This window comes from Heloderma suspectum, chromosome 5 (genome assembly GCF_057233095.1).
Source record: "Heloderma suspectum isolate Gila_16-S chromosome 5, 16-S_ref, whole genome shotgun sequence".
NCBI classification, from domain to species: domain Eukaryota; kingdom Metazoa; phylum Chordata; class Lepidosauria; order Squamata; family Helodermatidae; genus Heloderma; species Heloderma suspectum.
Genome location: NC_139462.1, coordinates 97,514,385 through 97,535,380, shown reverse-complemented (window position 1 = coordinate 97,535,380; position 20,996 = coordinate 97,514,385). Strand labels below are relative to the sequence as shown.

The 20,996-nt window shown below is 39.8% G+C and overlaps 1 protein-coding gene across 5 annotated transcripts in view; it reads left to right on the top strand.

The window, feature by feature from the left end:
• Nucleotides 1–20,641, top strand: part of SLAIN2 (SLAIN family member 2) — a 57,107-nt gene extending 36,466 nt beyond the window's left edge. For 3 of the 5 annotated variants that reach the window (XM_084856837.1, XM_084856835.1, XM_084856833.1), the window contains 2 exons: nucleotides 6,886–7,201; nucleotides 10,638–13,647. In XM_084856837.1, the coding sequence (XP_084712963.1) occupies nucleotides 6,886–7,201; nucleotides 10,638–10,704 (383 nt within the window). In that variant the 3' untranslated portion in view covers nucleotides 10,705–13,647. Of the gene's footprint in view, nucleotides 1–6,885; nucleotides 7,202–10,637; nucleotides 13,648–18,387 lie in introns of those variants that run through there. The other 2 variants (XM_084856836.1, XM_084856834.1) reach the window with 1 other exon arrangement.
• The last annotated feature ends 355 nt before the right edge of the window (nucleotides 20,642–20,996 follow it).

The following is a 20,996-nucleotide window of genomic DNA, read 5'->3' as shown; positions in this document are numbered from 1 at the left end:
ACATTACTACATTCTCCAGATACTGGCTGTTGAGCCCTTCCTTCATGTTCTTATGGAGGTAAAACTTGGAATTTAGAAAGATGTTATCTCAACATTCATTAAAAAGAATTGCTGTAGGCTAGCATAAAAGTCAATTTTCTTCTTAATTTATAAAATAATCACCACAGTGTCTGAATTTTAAAACACTGCTTTAGAAGCAGACTTGAATTGTGTTTATTAGGTTGGGGCACAATTTAGCAATTACTTCTGCTGTGCAATCTTCTATTTTTGAGGCATGGCGCAATGTCTAGTGGATGGTATTTATAGTTTGATTTCAATATGGTAGCACTGCTGCTGTCTTATAAGTTCTGAAAAGATTGGATATTTTAAGGATCAGTTACTCTTACCTTGAAATAAACCCTCTTAACAGTTTTGTCAAGCAAAGTTAGTACAGAGCTAAATTTACTTGGCGAATTCTAAGACAACCAGTAAATTAATTCTGATTGCCTATTCTCTTTGTTTCAGGGTAACTGGTTAGGCATATTTGGTACAGTTCTAAGGCTGGCTAATATTCATTCTTTGATAGAATCTTTGCTTAGTTGGCACTTCCAATCAGTCATGTTTGTATGCTGATTTGGGACAGCTGGACAAAATTCTTTCAAGTCTGGAGATCTTGAATACTTTTCAGAAATTAACAACTTCTCTTGGTTGAGGGATGGAGCTGTTGGCTTAACCATATTATTAACCCATTGTGTAGTATTGAACTTCAAGATTATAGGTTTTGTATAAAGTATGCACTCAAAGCATCTATTTCAGACTCAAGTTCATAATACATAATTTCAAAATGTAGCTTGCATTTCTTTCAAAATGCTTACAAGAACGAAGTGTCCTCTAAAATATCTTATTTAGCACTGAAAGATAAAAGTGTACAATGCACTTGTACAATATACATGTAGCATCTTTCAAGGATTTTGCTATAGTTTTAACTAAGTTCATCATCTGTGAAATTAGTTGCAGATTCATGGTTGCTTAACTGACTTGTTCAAGAGTACATACCTCAGCAAGAGGCTGATTATTTTCTGACTTTAAACCATGTTCCCTTCTTCAAACTGGCATGTGCCTTCCTCCCTTAGGGCGCAATCCTATCGGGATAGGCAGGCACCTATCCAATGCAGGGCAGGAGAAGCACAGACTGTCCTCTCCGCACTTCAGCCACCCTGCATTTGTGACTAGACAGCCGATTTCGGCTGTCTAGCCACAGGAAGTTGGAGCAGGGGGTGCGGACACCAGACGACGCATAGGAAGCGTTGGAACGGTACTTCTGCCCTCCCCGGCATAGCCCCAGGAACGCCCCGTTTTTGCTGCTCTGCGCTCCTCTTCTGAGCGTGGGACCATTCTGCATTGCCTACGGGGCAGCGCGGGAGGAGGTGGAGGTTGGTTCTCAGGGAACCAACCTATCCTTTGGCTGTCTAGCCACTGACTTGTGGCCATATGATTGCGCCCTTACAGACTTTTTATACCATTTGACTTTTTATACTTTGTTGTTAAGGATAGAATTATGAGGCAAGTTGTTAAATTTATATTTTCAGGATTATATGTGCAGGCTTTCAGAGATTAGTACTTAAGTATCATCTAGTAGCCACAAGCCATATTGTTAAGGGAAATTTTAGTAGGGGAGAAGCCTGCCTGCATTATTGGAAGGCACAGAGTGGACACAGAATACTATTTCCCAAAAGGTGGCTGGTCCCACGGTGCATATAACGAGGTAGTAATAAGCCTAAAGTTGTCATTTTAGGACCAAGGGGTAAGAAGAATTTTGCCACACATTAGCCACAAATTTGTGATAAAAAGATCCAATTGGAGAACACAATTTACCTCTGGTGTTCACATAAGAATTCTCTAAGAATCTGAGAGAAGCTTTGATATTGGGTTTTTATCTTAATGTAGACACTATTATATTTATGAGACGATTGATTGTAACTTCATAATAGAATCAAATTACCTGTGTTTAACTAGAGATCACCAAGCATGCATTCCTTGCGTGTATGTGGTGATTTACCAGTTGTTATAATTATGGAAGATATGCCTCAGCTGATGTAGTTCTAGGACTACTGGTACCATAGTGTCTTCATGATTCTGTTTTAACAAATCTCTACATAAGATAGGATAGTGACTTGTTCAAGGTAGCCCTGCCTGGACAGGAAATGAGACTTTTGAGTTTAAAGGCAATGTTTTAGTTACTTTTGCTTAAATCTTGCCAACATAGTGTTTGGTTCATCACTGATAGATATTTTGAATTAATTAAATGAGGGTATTTGTGAAAATTCCATCATGAATCTAGAAATGGTGGTGGCTTGGATGTTTTGTAGATCATTACCAAGAAATTGCAATTTTCTTTTTAAGGTTCACAGTGCACATGGTTTCAGACAAATGAAATGATACAAAAAGTTTTTAAAAAACAGCCATTGAAGTTCTATTCCACATATTTTATGAATAGTCAGCTTCTTCAGATGATACAGCAAAGGATAAAAATGTTGACGTATAATATTGCTAGGGGGATGTTACTTTAGATTCTAGCTTCAGTTTCATCCACATTTGCCATTGCCTTAATCCCTTTGCAGCAGCAGCATTGTTATTATTATTTTAATCCTGCTTTTCTTATATAAACTGAGCAGCTTAGAAAAAATGCATAAAACAATTAAACAGTTCAAATGACAGTAAAACAGTACAAATTATTAAAATCATTTTAGATGTAATTTTAGAAACTTAGGAAATCTACCTTCTCCATTGAGACCACTGAGACAGTAAGGCAGTAGTTATCAAGCTGATTTATATCTGTGATTGCTGTTGTGAAACACACTGGTGACTTTATTTGAGAAACCATGTAGCAAAACCAAAAGCTGCAAATACAATTCACCAAAAACTTTAAATCTTGGCTTAGTGAGAGTGGCTCTTGGTTAGCTAATACCAATCACATAGTGTGACTAGGAGCTTCACACAGAGCTTTTATCCTGCTATTGAGATTGCTCAGTCATGGAAGTTTGCGGGTCCTTTCCATGATGTCATCAATCTCCAGGACACATCTGGATGTATTTCCTGGTTATTCCATCTCAAAAAAGTTCCAGAAATAATGAACTATTTAAGTTGGCGTGTTACGCTATATTAACAGCCACTAGATGGCACTGTTTCATTGATCTCTATGGAACCTTGAAAATTAAAACTTCCCCTCTCCACAATCACATGGTCGCCATCTGGGAGCCCGCTGTAAATGCGGAAAGGCTCCACAGTGGGAGGACTGCAGGTTTTTTCTTTAATGTAAAGGCAGCCTAGTAATCATACTGTTTGGAGCTCTGATTTTAGCTTTCTATTCTCCCCAGCGCACAACACACATGTGTGCATGCACATACACAGCAAACCTGATATTTCAAGATTCTTCCCTGACTGCCCCCAAATCTCAAAATTATTTTGCACCCTATGCAACAATAGTTGGCCTACATGCCTTGTATCTATTATGTGGTTTTGGTCTGCTCTCAATTAAAATAATAGTCATAGTCAAGTTATGTTTGAGGAGGCTTCCTCATGTTCACATCTCCATGCCTAAGGGTTCAATCCTATACGAATAGTCAGCCACCTCTGAACTCGGAGGTGACCAACTATCCAATGCAGGGCGGGTGGAGCATGGAGGGGAACCTTTCCTTCATGCTCCAGCCGCCCTGCATTCACGGCTAGATGGCCAATTCTGGCTGTTTAGCCACAGGACTTCAGAGGGGGGGAGGAGGGGAGGCTGGATGATGCATAGGAAGCATTGTACCGGCACTTCCATGCTCCCTGCCCCTGGGAACGCCCCCTTTTGCTCCACCCCATGCTGCTCTGAGTGCGGAGTCCGGGGTGAACTGCACCTCTTATGAGGCCGCACGGGCAGGGAGGCAGTTTTCTGGGACCTGAACTCAGAACTTGGGCTCTGAAGGTCGGTTTCCAGAACCGAACAATCCTATGGCCGTCTAGCAGTCATATGATTTCTCTCTAAGCGTGTTCAGAGTTTCTGTGGCTGTAGTGTGAAGCTTGTCAGTTCAGAATTGATGTGTACTAGGTATGATAGTTTGTGGAAAGAGTTCTCCAGAGGTCACGGAGGGCATTCCAAGGTCCAGGAATGCCCTCCATTAGACTTTGAGAACATAAATTTACGCTAAGAAAATTTCCATTTTCTAAATAGGTGCAGGGTCTTCAAGCAGCCCCAAATCTCAGTTAGTGCTTTTCCTAGTTATTATCCTGGTTTTGTCTTGGGATCACAGCATGGTTTTATATATTGACACATGTTTGTGATACACTGAGAACTATTCAAGTCTATAAAGATTGAGTAGTTGGTCATTCATAAAGCATTGACACATCTTTGCCCCAATCTGTCATTCCCACTGTTGACTCAGAAAAAATATTTGGGTCTGTTGAACGCTATGGAAGTCCAGTCTTTTCCCTTTTAAAATGGTTAATGAATAGTGAACATATTGCTATGGTTCTTCTGCTGTATTAACAGTAGCAGTCCTAGATCAACAGCATGCTGATGCTTCTCTTGGCAAATACTGTACCTCTAGGAAACTCTTGCATTGAAAAGGAATGTAAAAGTATTGGGTTTGGGTTGCTTGGTATACTTCAGCCTGCATTTCCTTGCAAGAAGTTGTAATCCCCTTCCTTCCATGTATCGGGCTGTTGCTTACTGCTAAATACTGCGTGTGGTTTATGTTTACACCAATTTTGCCTATTGGTTTAGGATTGTTCGAGATATTTTCTATGCATTTGTCATCTTCTTAGTACATATGCATCCCTGTTTTGACCACAACAACCACCAGATTCTTGTATTGAGGTCGTCGGTTCTGAAAAGGGTCAATGTACAGAGGATCTCTCTGGAAGCGTGGATATTAGGAGATGTTTTCTGAGCAAAAGGCTTCTGTACAGAATAGGATTAACTGGGCAGTCTATTAATGACATCAGGCAGATCATGGTTTGGAGCTTAGACAAAGAAATCCTTTTTTGAGCCACATGCTTCTTCTTGTAAAGACCTTTTTGTTACAGTAAAATTCACAGCTATGTGCAATAAGTGGGCAGTGTGATGTGATGGAAACTGAAGTATTGTACAAAGTCAGTTTGGATATGAATCATTCATAGAATATCCTGGGTCATTTGAATAGGAAGGACTAATTGGATAGGAAGGACTAATCAATTTTTTCTCGTTTTATTTTAGAGGCTATATGAACCTATAGGAATATGGAAAAACCATTTTCATCATTGGTTTTATTCATAAAACTCGCGTATAAAAATTATTGCATAATTTAGAAATAGTTCTCTGTACTACACTGGAACTGCATTTCGTATTTCATTATACATTTAGAACTTTTAAAACCTACAGTTACATTTGAGTTTTCTCACGCATTTTGCTTTTATGAATACCAGGCCTAGCCACTTTCTATTGGCTGTAGCTGTATGATATGGATCCCTTAAAGGGATGGTGACTTCCATTTTCTGCATGATTACAATCTTCTCCATTTGGGTAGTTTTAATGGTGAAATACTGTCTTATATTTTAGTGCCTTGTATTTAGGTGCCTTTTATCCAGATATTTAGTGCTGTGGAAGACCCCTGACATATATACATTTGCACAGCTTATGTTTCAAATTCAGATATGATTGTTACTTCCAGCCAATTCAGACTTAAATGTTAAAAATAAACCCTATAGTACACTACAAACCAGTGTGGCTGGATTTACTATATTATCTTATGAATAAATGTAAGTTGTTTAATGTTTTGTCTTCCTGTCATCAAATCCCATCTTAAAAGGTAGATGAATATTTCTTAATAGAAATAGCTTAAGTATAGCAAATAGTCAAAGAAATAAATTTGGTTCGGTTCATATACTAAGTTTTAATGTGTCACATGAAGATGTCTCATATATTATAATTATGTACACCTGTATAACAACATATTTGCATAGCTTTGTCTGAAGGGTGGTATCCAATTAAGTTCTCAGGCTGACAGAATTGCTTCTGTCAGTGGAATGAGGCAGGGGCAATTCCCACTCCTCCTTGAAGCCCACCCATGCATCCTCAAAATCTGCTCTGGAGGGTTGGGGGACACTCTGGAGCAGATTTGGGGGAGCAGACAGGAGAAGTCCTGTCACACAAGTGAACTTCTGCTTATGCGATGTTGGATTTCACCCAGTGGGACTGCATTCTTTACTTCTGACCAAATCATCACCCACATTTTCTGATGTGATACAAAGAGTCATTCTTAGTGTTTGTGAACAGTATTGCAGGGGAGTAGTTTTAACTGTAGTATGTAGCTGCAAAAATGAGCTGTCTACTAGTAGCAGCTGTTAAGGAATCTATCAGGGTCAGATATAGAAGTACAAGAAGGGCACAATCCTACGCATGTTAGACAGAAAAAAGCCCTTCCAACATTCCTCAGCCAGCCATGCTTTTTTGTAGGACTTTTTTATATCTAAACATGCATAGGATTGTGCCCTAAATGGACCAGAGGAATTTTCTTTTTTCAATAAAAATAACTGAAAGCCAAACTTATATCAACCACCAACAAAAACTGGTTAGCTGTTGAAAACGCTCAAACCAAAGTAGGCACAAAATTATTTGTCACTCTGACTGACAGACATTCAGTTTTGTGCTGTCCCACATCAAGTTGCTATTTACTTTCACTAAAGTGTTGTAAGCAGATAGCAGGCTAAATACTACTACTATCTGAGATCTTGCCTCTCTCAAAACAGATTAAAAAAAAGCATTAACTTATCTGTATAAATATTTGGTATATTGGAGTTGCCTTTCAGATTCTGTCGGTTTTTAAGCTGTAAGTATGTTGATGCTCTGCCAATGAATGTGACTGCTCTGTTTTGATGATTTTCCAGTTCCTTCTCCCAGTAAATTCCGGTCTCCAGCAGCACCATCTCCTCTGGCTCTGAGACAGCCGGTAAAAGCATTTGGTAACCATGGACCTAGCTCTGCTGTTTCAGAAGCCATCCAGCTTCCACACAGCAGCTCTTCGCCAGGGCCTTTAGCAGCTCCCAATTCAGTCTCTCCGAGCCCAGCCAGTAGCATCAACAGTGCTACGCTTACAAGACCTGCAGGGACAACAGGGATGAGGAGTGGTTTGCCAAGACCTAGTGCCTCCTCCAGTGGGGGCATACCAGTGCCTCGCAGCAAACTTGCACAGCCTGTTCGCAGGTGAGTCTGTTGCTTTCATTTGAAATTTCCATATTGCAGAACTGTCTTTTAAGAGAAATGCTTTCATGTCTTGACCTCTAGTATGAGAAGGTCAGATGTTCCGCTTCCAAACTTTAGGAGAGAGTACCTGCCATTATGTAGTCCAGTGGCAGCACTCTCATAGAAGAGAGAGCTATTGCTAAGGGGGAACCTCAGGTTTTGTAGAAGTACAGTCTTAAGAAGAAAACCTGTGCAGGGGGAGCCCCACGAAACAGTCCTGTAACGATTCAGTGACACAAAATGTTGAGAGACTGAGAGGGAAAAAAACTGACAACCAGGTAAAAAGGGAATAGAACGGATGTCTGGAAAGGGAGGAGGGTGGAAGAGACACATTGAGGTAAAAGGGCTATAGAGAGAACTACCTTACTGTCTGGATAACTAAGTTCTTAGTTCACACTGAGATGCTATTTTTAAATGTCCTGAAGATCAGAAGTGAGAGCTACCCATAGCAATCAGTTGAGAAATCCAAGGTTTTCATATAGCTGGGATTGGGCACCACCTCCAACAATCTCAGGTTGCAAAAAGCTGAGCCTACATAAATTGCCCTTCTGACCTTCTTTCAGGCCAAATTGCATTCAGATGCCTCATGCTTTGTTGGCTTGCATGTAAACTGGTTGCACTTTTCAGAATTCAGAAACTAAATAAATAATTTTTTCACATAAAGATTCAAGTAAGAGCAGAAACTCCTGTCTTTGATGTTAACGTTGTTTTTTCAACCCCCTTAGGCAGAGGCTCTGGTAACACACGCACACCAGGATGCAACATTTTGTTGTGGGCTCCTACTTGTCCTCTCTCTTTCTGATGTTCAGGCATGAGTGTCAGACCTTATGTAGCTAAAACAGTACCACCCATGCACAAGGGAAGAGGTATCAGTAGGCTTGGGGAAAACCCAAAGTTTGCAAAAGTATAACAAATCTTGAGGAAAAAAATGTTATGGAGGAACACCCAAAACAGCTGAATGAGAACTAAGCATGTTCACTGGCCATGGAATGCTGACTGATTGGAGGGGAAATGGAAAATCCCTCCAAGGGAATGGAGTATCTTGCAGATTGACTGGAACAGTGAAAGTACCCCACACTATGGCATTTTGTTGTAGATCCCGTTTGTGCTAGGCTACTGACTTCTTTAAAAAAAGCACTGTTGGATTCAGGTTGAGGATGTAAAGCTCAGTGTATTAAGATGCCTCAGACTCCCTTCTAAATTCTCTGCATTTAAAATTTGCATGAGTTCCTGAAAGCAAAGCTGCTCCCTGGTTTGCAAGCAGTATTACTTCACATTTCTGAGGGGGAGCTGCTGAACAGGAAACTGACCAAATAACATCAATGTGGCCATTCTTAATAAGTGCTTCATTTTATAAACTGGAAGAAAAGATTTGGCAAATGTCAAGATCTATTCTCTGCCACTGACCGGTTCATAAAGTTTTATAATATGCCATAACTGCTCAATCCTATCAATAGGCAACCACCAAATAATACATTTTACACCTGATAGTTTGAAATTCGTCAGGTGTAAAAGGTAAATGGTATACTCGCATGTTTCAGTCAAAATTGCTTATAGAACATCTTAGTTAATGTTTCTTATAGCACATAGTTACCAAGGCTTTTTCTTCTTCTTACATAGATGTCTGAGAAGAAGATTGGCTTGTGCTAGGCTAGGGTGTATTAAATGTCCTGAATTTTGCAGGACAGAGAAGTATAGAATGCCTCAATGAGATTAAAAGCAGAAGCACCAAATAATTTTCCATGATGGCTGCCTCATTGCAAAAAGCAATTTATCAGGGACATGTGCCAAGGAAAACACTTTGTCACCACATTACCACAAACTTATTTAAATTTGATGTGGGGTGTGTGTGTATGTGTGTGATGTGATGAAAAGTCTAGCAGGTTACCCTGGACAGTGGTTTGGCTACATGGCAACATTCTCTGCATGCTTTTATTTAAAGCAGCTTCATGCAAAGTCTGTTTGGAGAGTTTATTGAGGGAGCCTCTGAATGGAGAGTTTGCAGAGTAATTCCTAGTGCCTTTGTCTCTCTAGGCCATGTTCAGTATTTAACGTTATGTGAGAGACACTGCTTTACTATTAAAGTGACTCGGCCTTCGTTTTCCAGGCCACAGAAAAACCGAGTGTGTATCCTTTCTGCTGACATACAATTACACTGTCTTTTAATGCAAGGATTGATACAATATTCAAAGTGAGAAATATCTCACAGGCATTCTGCCTAAGGGCGTAATCCTATGCAGATAGTCGCCAGCCTCTGAAATTAGAGGCTGCCAACTATCCTATGCAGGGTGGATGGAGCACAAAGGTGATCCTCTCCTCTGTGTTCCAGCCACCCTGCATTTTGGCCAACATAGATGGGTGATTTTGCCCGTCTAGCCCTGACTTCAGGGAGGGGGAGGGAAGGTGCCTAGAGACCTGATAGGAAGCTGCATAAAGCAGCTTCTGCGGTCCCTTCCCTGCCCCCTTTTTCCTGTTTCCATGCTCCATTTCCGCCTATTTGGAGACAGCTGCTTCTAGTGGTATCTAGTACGTGGTATGATATCAGCTATGCCATACAATCTCTACCATGCCTGCCTATCTGGCTGTCTGAAAGTCACCATGACTAGTGGGTTGTGGGAAAAAGATATGACCAAGACTTGCCCTTTCTCTCTTGCTGAATATGTGACTTGAGCTAAGGGGACTTTTGTTGTTGTTCAGTCGTTAAGTTGTGCCCGACTCTTTGTGACCCCATGGACCATAGCGCACCAGGCCTTCCTGTCCTCTGCTCTCTCCCGGAGTGTGCTCAGTTTCATATTAATCCTAAATGGATTGTAGTACAGCTAAGCATACAAAGTATTTCATTATTTTCATTGAGTACAATTCACCAGAAACCTCTCATATGCAACTCCATGTTTTATGCAGTTCTGGTTCATTTCAAGATAGCTTGCACAGCATAGAACATGCATTTTCTGTGAGTCTGTGTTTCATCGTTAGGACTGATTTTAATACTAGGTTAGGAGATAAGGATTGAAGCAGTCTTTTCAATAAGAAGCTGCCTTTCTGAAGGAAAAAAAAGGATCAGGCAATGTTTATAAAAACTTCCTTGCTTGATCAGACCTAGATCCATCTAGTCCAGCATCCTGTTTTCAGCAGTGGCCAGCTAGATGCATCTGAAGTACTAAAACTGGTAAAATGTTATTTAATATTTGAAGTGTATTGTTAAACCATAATCTTATATTGGGAATAACATCTCAAAATAGTAGTTGGCGCTAATATGTTCAGTGAAATAATTGTAGTTTTAAAGAAACATTCGTGTGTGTGCGTGCACGTGCGTTTATGTGTGTGTGTGTGTGTGTGTGTGTGTGTATGTGTAGTTATGGCTGAAGACTTTCATATGGATAAATTGTATTTATTTCAGAACATTGCCAGCTCCCAAAACCTATAGCAACGTGAAAGATGAGAGCTGGAAGGACGGCTGCTACTGAACCGCAAAGCTACATTGCTCAGCAGGTACTCCTTCACCAGGCTAAACGACAGATCAATATGCAGACTGATCAGATAAGACTTTGGGGGGGTTGTAAATCCCCAAACTTCTCTGTCCTTTATTAGCACAAGCTGGCAGAGATTATAAAACAGCACTTTAATGACATTAACATCAGATACTTGGTGATCACTCAAATCACTTTTACATGAATCACTTCCCACCTCTGGAGCTCTTCCCCCCGCCCCGCTTCCTAAAATTGTTATAAATGCTCACAGGGGTACAATAGCCAACATTTGGGCAAATACCTAAAAAATGCCAAAGAAATATCCATTTGAAAAAGCAGCATGTAAAATTGTAAGCAAATATTTTCTAAAACACCATACATGACTTGATTTAAGGAACAAGGAATTTTTGGATATTTGGAAACATATATTAATCAAAGCAAAACACAGATTTCAAAGTGCTACTGTGTTAGTGAGATTGTTTTAAACAATTGTGGAAAATTTGGATGGAAAAATTGTTGAGTCATGGTAGAACAATGGTCTTTGTACTCCCTCTGACAGAGTGGTAGGGAAGCTATGTCATTGTTTTGTACTGTTTAAACAGTGTGGATGCAGTAGGTTCCCCAAATTTGGGTGGGATAGCTTGCATCCTTTTATGTTGACCTGACATATCTGTTTTGTGTTATTTTATTTTGATTGCCAAAAGGGCTTCGTATCAGTTGTACAATCTTTCTGAACCTAGCAGTTCCTGGCTCAGGAATAGATGGCCTTTGCTATCGCAGCCACATTTTTAACACACAACACACTATTTTGAGAAGTCATTTTTAGAGCAAGTTTCCTTGAAAAGGAAAGAGTATCCATTAATAAATCACATCACAGTGCTTATTGCCTGGAACTCAGCTGAACATGCCTATAGTTAACATGAAGAAAAGACAACTATGCACTTGTAACCTAGAGATTCTAAGGAAATGAGTTGTACTGTTGATACCAAATGATATATTCATGTGGGTAATGTTTTATGGTATGAGGGAGTCTTTATCCTTTTTTAAAAACTGATTCACTTTCTAAATTTGTTTTTAATTGTAAATACTTCTGCTGAAGTTATTGCCCATGTTAGTATTTTAACTATGTACTTTGCCTTACACCTGTATTTTACATTGTTGGTAAGAGATTTTTTTTTAAAAAAAAAACCTGCCACATATGTTTACAAGGTATTTAATTCCTCTAGTGGCTGTCAGACTAACCAATACTTATCATTGTTTTTGCCTATCTATCCTTGGTAGGCTAGCCTCCCCAGCAAAAAACAGCTACTATTAACACCAAAAGCCCACCCACCCCTACTTTTTTTAGTTTAGTGCTGCATTGGAATACTGAAGGTGTGTTATGTGAAGACAACAGGTTGGGAGCAGGTCAATGGCAAGAAAAAATGCCTTTGTAGGAGATGAAAGGGCAGTCTCTCAGTATGGCATGTAGCTGTGAATGTGCAGCACTTGCAAAGGATGTAATGAAACAAGAAGCTAGTCAGGATATCCTTTTTGTAATAACTGAAGAATCCAACAAATTCTGTTGGAGCATGTGGTAGGTTGCCTTTTAACCTCATTCATGCCTGCCTCTTAAAATATGCTTTCAAACCTTGCAACAAAAGGTAATTGATTTTAGAATTGTAGAGCTCAAATTTTTAGCAAGCCTTCATAGATTAGTGGATTAAAAGCCATGCAATGTTTACTTGAATTGGAAAAGTGAGCAAGATGGGATAGGACCAGATACTGGCTTCAGCAGTTTCATCACCAGTCAGTAACCTTTTATTGATTAAAAGAGGGCCCTTTCTTATGACCATGTTTTAAGTCATGGGATTCCTACTGTGGGAGTCTTTAGGATGCTGATTTCTAAATACACAATGTGGGGTCTTTATTCTTTATGTATGAGTCAAGAAAGACATGGCCATGCTGTGCTACTTTCTGATTCTCAGCATAACCAGGTCATAGAAATAGACATGTACAGAAAGCTTTCCCACACTACATTTTTATACAGTGGAATACTTGAACTGCTGTGAATCACAAGTACAGTGTGGGAAGTGGCAGCCCTTTTAATTGGAAATGTTACTACTGAACGTTTCCCCTGATCTTCACCTCCAGTTATATCAAAACGTACTGATCTGGTTTGTCTTCCGAAATCAATGTAGTCAATCTGTAGAAAAACAGAGGCAGGGGTTAAACAGAACTGTGTTGTGCGGTAAGTCTAGCACATGCTATTTAAAATCTGAGATACCCAAATATTTTAGGTAAATCTACCTAGCCTCATTGTAAAAACTTGGCTTTAACAAAGCAGATGTTGCAGTCTTCAGAAGTCAATAAATTTCAATTTGTGTTTTTATTAGGAAAAGATTTAACTAATTCTTATTCAAAAATTCAGATGTTGCCTTTTTTAACCAAGCTGCATCACTGTATTTTATAAACTACTGTTTTTATAAAGCTCTGCTATTTAATCACTTTGAAGGTGTATTAGGTTCTGGAAACATCCTGCTGCTACATCATAATAAACATCCTGCAAATACAAATTCCTGAAAGACAAAAACTGCCAGTTTACTAGGGGAGACTTTGTGCATTACCAGTTTATTTGATTACCAGGACATCCTAGGACTTTTTGTGTTTAGAGAGTTGGGTATATTGAAGAAGTGTGGAAACATGAATTTGATAAACTAGTGCCTATGATTTGCTTAATTTATGTTTGATAATAGTTGTAAGGGTTTTATGAATGTGGATTATTTTTTGTGCCAACAGGTCAGAATTGTTGTATGTATGTAGGCAGAAAGAAAGGAGTTCTGCTTCCAAAGTTATTTAATTTTTTCCTCAGTGTTTGAATGTTTTTGTAAATGTTAATAAAAAAGTGTAAAAAAAGAAAAATATAAATATTCTTACCACAACATTCTTTGACTCCTTTTTAAAAATAAAATATGTAAAATCAAACATTTGACATTCCTTGAGGCAAATTCAAATATTCTAGTCATTCATATTATTTAGAAATGGAACTTGCTGTTTCTGGCATCAGTATTTTAGGGTCAAACTATATACAACAGCATTAAGCCTGGTTTTTAAAATGTGGATCTGCCTCAATCATGTATCAAGCAGAGAATGGGAGATCCGATTCTAAGAGCAAAAGAGGTACACAAGTGAGGGGACCTAAACCCTCACCTTACCATCAGCTTAGCTCCCTCAGTCTGTTCTGCAACATCACCTTCCCCTCCGCTGAGCTCTGATACCAGAAATGAACCTGGTGGGGAGAGGCTGCAGGGAGGTTCCTTGTGGGACTCAGGAAAGTTTAGCACTCTTCATCCACATGACCTCTTGCTCTTAAATTCTGAGCCCTACACCTCCCACTTTGTTTGATTAAGGGACCACCTGCATTTAAAGATACAGGCCTGCTGCAATCACATCTAGTTCCCAGGGTCCCTTTCCCATACACAGCTTTGGGGAAGCCCAATCTGGAATATGATTGGGTTACATCCAGATTTAAAGATATGGGCTGCCATCACATCTAATTTCAAGCTCTATGAAATTGAAGTGTTCTGAGTATTAGATACGTATCAACGTTTGTGATGAATATTTTCCATTGTAATGATATGAGTTGGTTAGAGATGTAAAATTTCTTGAAATTTTGAAGCCATGAAAAAACTAGTTTTGGGGAAAATGAAAAAGTATGCAGTAATTTTTAGTGCTGTTTACTGCTCTAAAGTCAATGTGTTGCTTTAGGAACATAAAATGCATTATATATAATTTGGTTTGCTCATAAAATTAAAAACATTTAAAAGTAAACAGTACATTTGTAGTTATTGCCTGAATAAATGATTATTTAAAATGTAATATACCAAACATAATTCTATGAGCGAACAAAGTTATATGTATCTGACCAGGGAACTTCAGCAAGTAGTCCATGAAACATCTGAATCATCCTAGAAAGCCAGAAGAAGTAGGAAGAGCTGGAGGCAAAGGAAGACTGGTGTATTGTATCTATTCATGTTTGTAAGGAATTGGTTGAGGTGGAGTTTAGGGAAATCTGGTCTGAAATAGCTATTGACCTGGCTCGCACAAGATAACAACCCAGGGTAAGTTGTCGCCCTTGTTTTAGGGTGCCTTGTCGTGATGTCCAAACCCAGTGTAGTTTCCATGCATGGTTTGTTAGCCATGCACAAGCCACCCTGAGAACCCATGGCTTGTTGCTGAGTTGTTCAAGGTGGCGTGTTTTCACAGTGGCTTGTCGTGATGTGCAAACCTGGCAGCATGGCTTATGCATGGCTTGTCGGAAAGGGCTACAGAGCTGCCTGGCAAGAGTGGGAAACCTGGTTGCTCCTCGTGATTTAGCTAGCACTGCCTCCTCCCTCACCATCCGCCCCTCCTCTGATACATCGATAAGAAATGGATTTGGACAAATCTCACCCCAAGTTCTTAAAAAAGTTAAATGTGCACAAATCTCCCCAAAGGTGAAAAATAAATTCTACAAAAAACCTCTACTCTACAAATGCGCTCATTAGTGGAGGAAGCTGCTGTGGTTGTGCTGCAAAGACCCATGAGATACATACCGGGAGGGGAAGGCTAATGGGGAAACAAACCACAGCAAGCCGCAGAGCACCTGATCATCTGTCGGGAGTAATGTGGGTTAACGATCGAACAACCAACCCACCATTTTCATGGTGACTTATTGTGATGTGTGACTTGCCCTTGTTTAGCTTGTGAATATGCTCTTATCTATTAGAAATGGTAACCAAGTATATTTACTTCAAGAACCTTTAAGCAATCTCAATCTACATTTGATTCTTTTAGAAATAATTCACCTTCATAAATAGCTTAATTTTTGTTCATTTTAAAAGCTTGTCTCTGGTGGTGGTGACAATCCAATACTTACACAATAAAAACCAGGTTACTGAGTTTCTTTTAGGTATAGAGGGTTTATTTTGGTGGCAGTGCTTAAAAGATGTTATAGCTGATTCCATATTCTATAATGGAGAGGTCTAATTGGGAAGTTTATTTAAAGCTGTAACAGTGAGTTCTTTTGGAGGAAAAAACAGGTGGGATAACCTACACCTTCTGTTACTTGTGGCAGTGGTGGAATAACCGACTGTTTCTCTCACATGCTGGATTTAGAACTACATTCGCTGACTGCTATAGCATGTAACCAAGAACAAACCCAGAAACGCAGAACTGTCCAGAATGACAGAACCCAAACTGTCAAGAGTTTACATTCTTTCCACATACCATGATAGGGTGACTCTAGTCACATGTTGGGAGGCAGAGCATGTCTTGGAGCATCCCTAAACGTTTTATCAGTAAAAGATAAATAATAAGGAAAGGAAGAAATATCTCTGTTGGGTGTCTTTCAGAGAGGATTAAAAAAAAATTCCCTCATGGATTCAAAATTTATAGAAATGTTACATGTTTTATATTTAAAGTCTTCCTGTTGCATAGTTTTTAGAAATAATTTTGGAGAAGTAAAGGGTAGGTAGCAGTATATGAACACCTTGTCTTAAATATTTTATTCATCAGAAAAGAAAATTTGTCATCATCCAAATTTTTCAAATTTTGGGGGTGGGGGAAGAGGAGTCCCTGTGGGGGGAAATGGAAAAACTTAGTTTTTTTTTCCTGGATTTTCTGGGGGGGGGGTCCCCTCAAGCCTTCACATTTCTATACTTGCCTTTTGTCCAATGCTATATTGGGTTAATAAGTTCAGAAATCCTAACTTGTGAATAACAGTATAGCTTCCTAGCTGAATATTTCTTTTCAAAAGGCTGACATCTTTTGGTCTGCCCTGAAACTTCCCTCCAGAGGTGAATTCCTCTTATTTTCATGGAAAGTTGCTTTTTAATGGCTTAAAAATAACATGCAGTAACAGCTTCCTAGACTTGAGAGAGTCAACACTTTGTGGAATGGAAGTGTATTGAACAGAGCTTTACAAAAATTAGTATTTGTTCTTTTTTATATTCATCTACTAAAGGATCAAGCAGGGGAAAGTGGATCTAGCCCTGCTATTTGCCTCCATTTATTGAACTTATAGCATATGTGGTGTAAGTTTTACCAGTGGGACCAAATAGCTGGAGAGGAAGGTTTTTTTCAGTGGGGTGGGCTAAACCTCCCTCCTGCTGTATCGCAGTCCTGATCCAGATTGGGCTTCTCCCCTAGGTATTTTATAAAGGAAATGCATTGAAAGTTCCAGTCACAGAACTCCCATGTCATCTCTAGTTTGGTAAAGGTACCTGCTTTGCCTTTTGTGTAATATTTTCAGATCAGGGTGAGAAAGGCAGTGATATATTTCAACTGTCCTTTAGAGAGCGCTCACATGGCTCTAGAATGACATCTGGTGGTAGTGTTTGTCCTTATAGTAATTTAATAATTAAAACACAAATAATTGTACTGCATTTGTCTGTTACCACACTGTTTACAGCATTAAAATAAGTAATATATATAAAGAACTTGGCCCACTTCAAAATACAATTTCTAACTTGGCTAATGTTCTCATTCACTGACTGTTTCACACTAAAGCTTCCATGTGTCTGTGAAAATTAGATGGTGTAGTCACTGCCTACAGATTTTATCTCAGAAACAAATGCCTGCAACAGTACTTGGTGAAACTATGAAAAACAAAGAATTAGAGGGGCTTGGATTTGGGACCTAATACAAATATTTCATATGGCATTTTTGTATCATGCTTTTAAAAGTGTCTGTTAAAAATATTAACTAGTACTCAAATGGCTGGTTAAATTATTTGCATTCAGTTGATTTGCTAAAAGTAAAATAAACATTTCAGACAGAAGATTGCTTAGAGAATACTGCTCCTCTTGATTCTTCATTATAGTTCTTGAATTACAAGAGATATGCATCAGTAGCTTACAGCATCATCAGGGCAGAGCATGCGGTTTCACAATGTGGAGCAACAATTAACAATTCACATTTTCTACCTAAAACTGATCACAGCCATACTATATCTATTGTGACTAATTGGTATTTTTTTATTTCATCTAGATTGGGGTGGGGAAAACCCTCTATTAAGTTAAATAATTTCAGCAGAGAAAGTTCTCGTGCCTGTTATCTGACTTCAGCATCTTCTAGTCTATTAAAATCTCTGTATTCTGAACTATTGCCCAACTGCAATCTCATAGCACGTATCTTGTGAGCTGCAGAAACAACCATTAAGCTTTAAGCACAAAAGACCCAGGGCATATTATACACCCCATTGGCATATTTTCAGCACTGCTTGATATATGCACATAACCATCTTTACCATTGTGTTGCCTTTACCTCCATTATAGAATCTGGTGTTTTGCAATTCTGAAATACAGTTGCCACCCCCCACCCCAAAGCAGGATCTTTATGCCTTTTAACAGCTGTCTGACAAGCAGAAATTCAATATAAAACTTACCATCACCATCTCTCCATTCCAGGAAAGGATTCACCTGTTGCTAAAAACAGAAAACTTGCCAGAAAACCTCACCCAACCCTACAATTCCCTCATCAGTGTTTAATGATGCTTAGTATTGTTTCCAGGTATGGACTTGATGGCAAATCCAAATTAGTTTATAATGGACTGAGGTGACTTTTCCTTTATAGTAGAAAAGATCTGAAGAGACAAGCACAAATGCTTGAATTTCCTCTCTCTCTCCCTCTCTCTTTCCCTCTCCTCCCCCCCCCCCCCAGCATTAAAGAGAACACATGGAAGAACTCCAAAGACAGAGAGCATGGTTAAGAGAGAACATGTTCTCAGGTCAGCTTCCGAGACTGCTGAAGAAACAGCCAGCCACTCAAAGGATAAATCAACTGGTGTAAACTTGTGCAGCTGCAACTTTTAAAAAAATCTACTGGGCTTGGTATAGTACGTAGACCTGAATGTTTGTGTGCACCTTCTAGCCATGCCCAATAGCTGCAGAAAAAAACAGTATGAAGCCCTGGAAGTAACATCTTGTTTCAATGAGGGAGGGCAACAAACACCTTCTAATTATGGCTTTGATACGTTGCAAACAATGGAGTTTTGTGCACCCAGGGATGATTCTGGGTTCTTCAGGCAACAAAACAAAAACAGGCAGGGATGGAATTGTGTTAGAACAATATCGAATGTCACCTGGCCTCTTGGGCTCTATCAAGGGGAAAAGTGCTCTGAACTTACTCAGTAGACAGAGTATGAGAGAAGCTCCAGTGATGAAGCATCTCAGCCCAATGTGACAAAGCATCAAGGTAAAAGGAAGTGAAACATACATGAGTCGAGCACCCCTGCAAGTCTCAGCTCCAGTGACAAAGCATCATGGTAAAATGTAGGGAAACACATGATTTAAGCACTCATGCAAGTTTAGAAATAGGGTGAGGCCAGGCAGTCACCCTTTCCTGTCTTCTGCTAGTAAATAACTTAGTTTTCAGGAAAACAAACCAAATCATTTAAAAACAACTATGGAGGTAGAAAGCCAGCTACTTCTGGAGTGCAGCATCTAAAAGCTTCCAATGAAAGCAGCCCAGCCTCTCAATTTCGCCCCATTCCAGCACTCTGCCAGGGAATTATTGCTTCCAACCCCCCTTTCTACCCTGCCTTTCTCCTCCCTGCTCGCAATGATATGAGAAGCTCCCGTGATTTAGAATGATCGCTACTGCGACTTTACATACAGAGGAACTACAGAATGTCAAAGAAGCACAGCATCGAGATAGTAATTTCACAAAGATGCAAAAGAGCGCTTCAGGACAAGTTACTAAAGTTATCCTTTAACCCTTTAAATGCTTTAACAATTTGCCGTGGCTCTGTATGCATTAAGATCTGTTAAAGATTCACTGTAGGGGAGCAAGATTTATTTCTTACTTCAGAGTAAACATGCAGAGAAAGGGGGGGGTACTCTGTTTTGCTTTCTCTGTAGCTGGGCTCAGCCAATCACAGGTTCCCACTGCTAAAAGCAGCAGTAATTAGCCCTTAATGCGAGCCAAGCCAAATGCATGATCACGGGTTGCCCCTCTCAAAATCTGCAGTAGTTAGCCCTTGATGCCAGCTGCGCCTGGCTAAATGCGCAATCGCCCTTTCCAGCAATAACAAGTTCACAAATTTAGCCCCTATATCTTGTGTGTGCCTTGCCAACGGTTAGTTTTGTAGGGTGAAAGGGGCGCACACACATCAGAGAGATCTTTCAGGTCACCCTCCCTAGTCGGCTGGGGTAGCTGAGTGGCTACTGGTTAGTTCAGGCGATCGTGATTACTGCAATGCATGATAGTAAGAACACGTCTGAACGATTTACCTGGTTTATTAAAAAAAGGGGGGCGGTCCTAAACAGGGATCACCTGCAGGGTGGCTGATATAGTGAAGAAGATAAAAAGCAACTGCAATGACTGGCAAAGTGAAGCAAGGAGAAATAAATACTGGAACTCCGGAGTTCCCGGCTGCAAAATGGCGGAAACCTTGGAGAAATACAGACAGGGGAAACACCCCTTGACACAACTATGGGCAGAGCTCTCATGCCAAAGTAGGTGCAGAGGATAGGAGCACACAGTACGAGAAGCACGGAGAACCCAAATTAAAGGGAAAAAACAAGTATAAGTCTCAGAAAATACGGACTTTCCATTGTAAAGCCTGGAATGGCTTCGGTTTTGCCTCAATGTCATCTGCTGCCAACGACCTCCAAATGCTCCCAATTCACAGGAAATCGTCCATGAGACCAACCCCTGGGTGAATGGCCATTAAAATGGTGGATGTGGTTCAATGTATGCAAATGTCCAGTGATGCACATAGGGGCGAAACTCCTGATTTTAGGTATACGCTGGTGGAGTCTGAGCTGGTGGTGACTGACGAAGAAAAAGATCTTGGGGTTATTATGGACAGCTTGATGAAAATGTTGACCCAGTTGTAGCTGCTGAGAAAAAGGCAAATTCCATGTGGGGGGATCATTAGAAAAGGAACTGAAAATAAAACTGTCAGTATCATAATGCCCTTAGAAAAATCTATTGTGTGACCAAACTGGGAATACTGTCAACAGTTCTGGTCACTGCACCTCAAAAAGGATATCATAGAGCTGTAAAGGGTGCCAAAAAGGCAATCAAAATGATAAGGGAGTCAGAGCAACTCCCCTATGAGGAAAGATTACAACATCTGTGCCTTTTTTATTAGAAAAGAGGTGTTGGGGGACACACAAAAGTGGTGTAAAAAATTATGTATGGTTTGGAGTAAGTTGATAGGGAGACATTTTTCTCCCTTTCTCATAATACTAGAACCCAGGGTTATCCAATGAAGCTGAATGATCAGAGATTTTGGACAGATAAAAGGAAGTACTTATTCATAC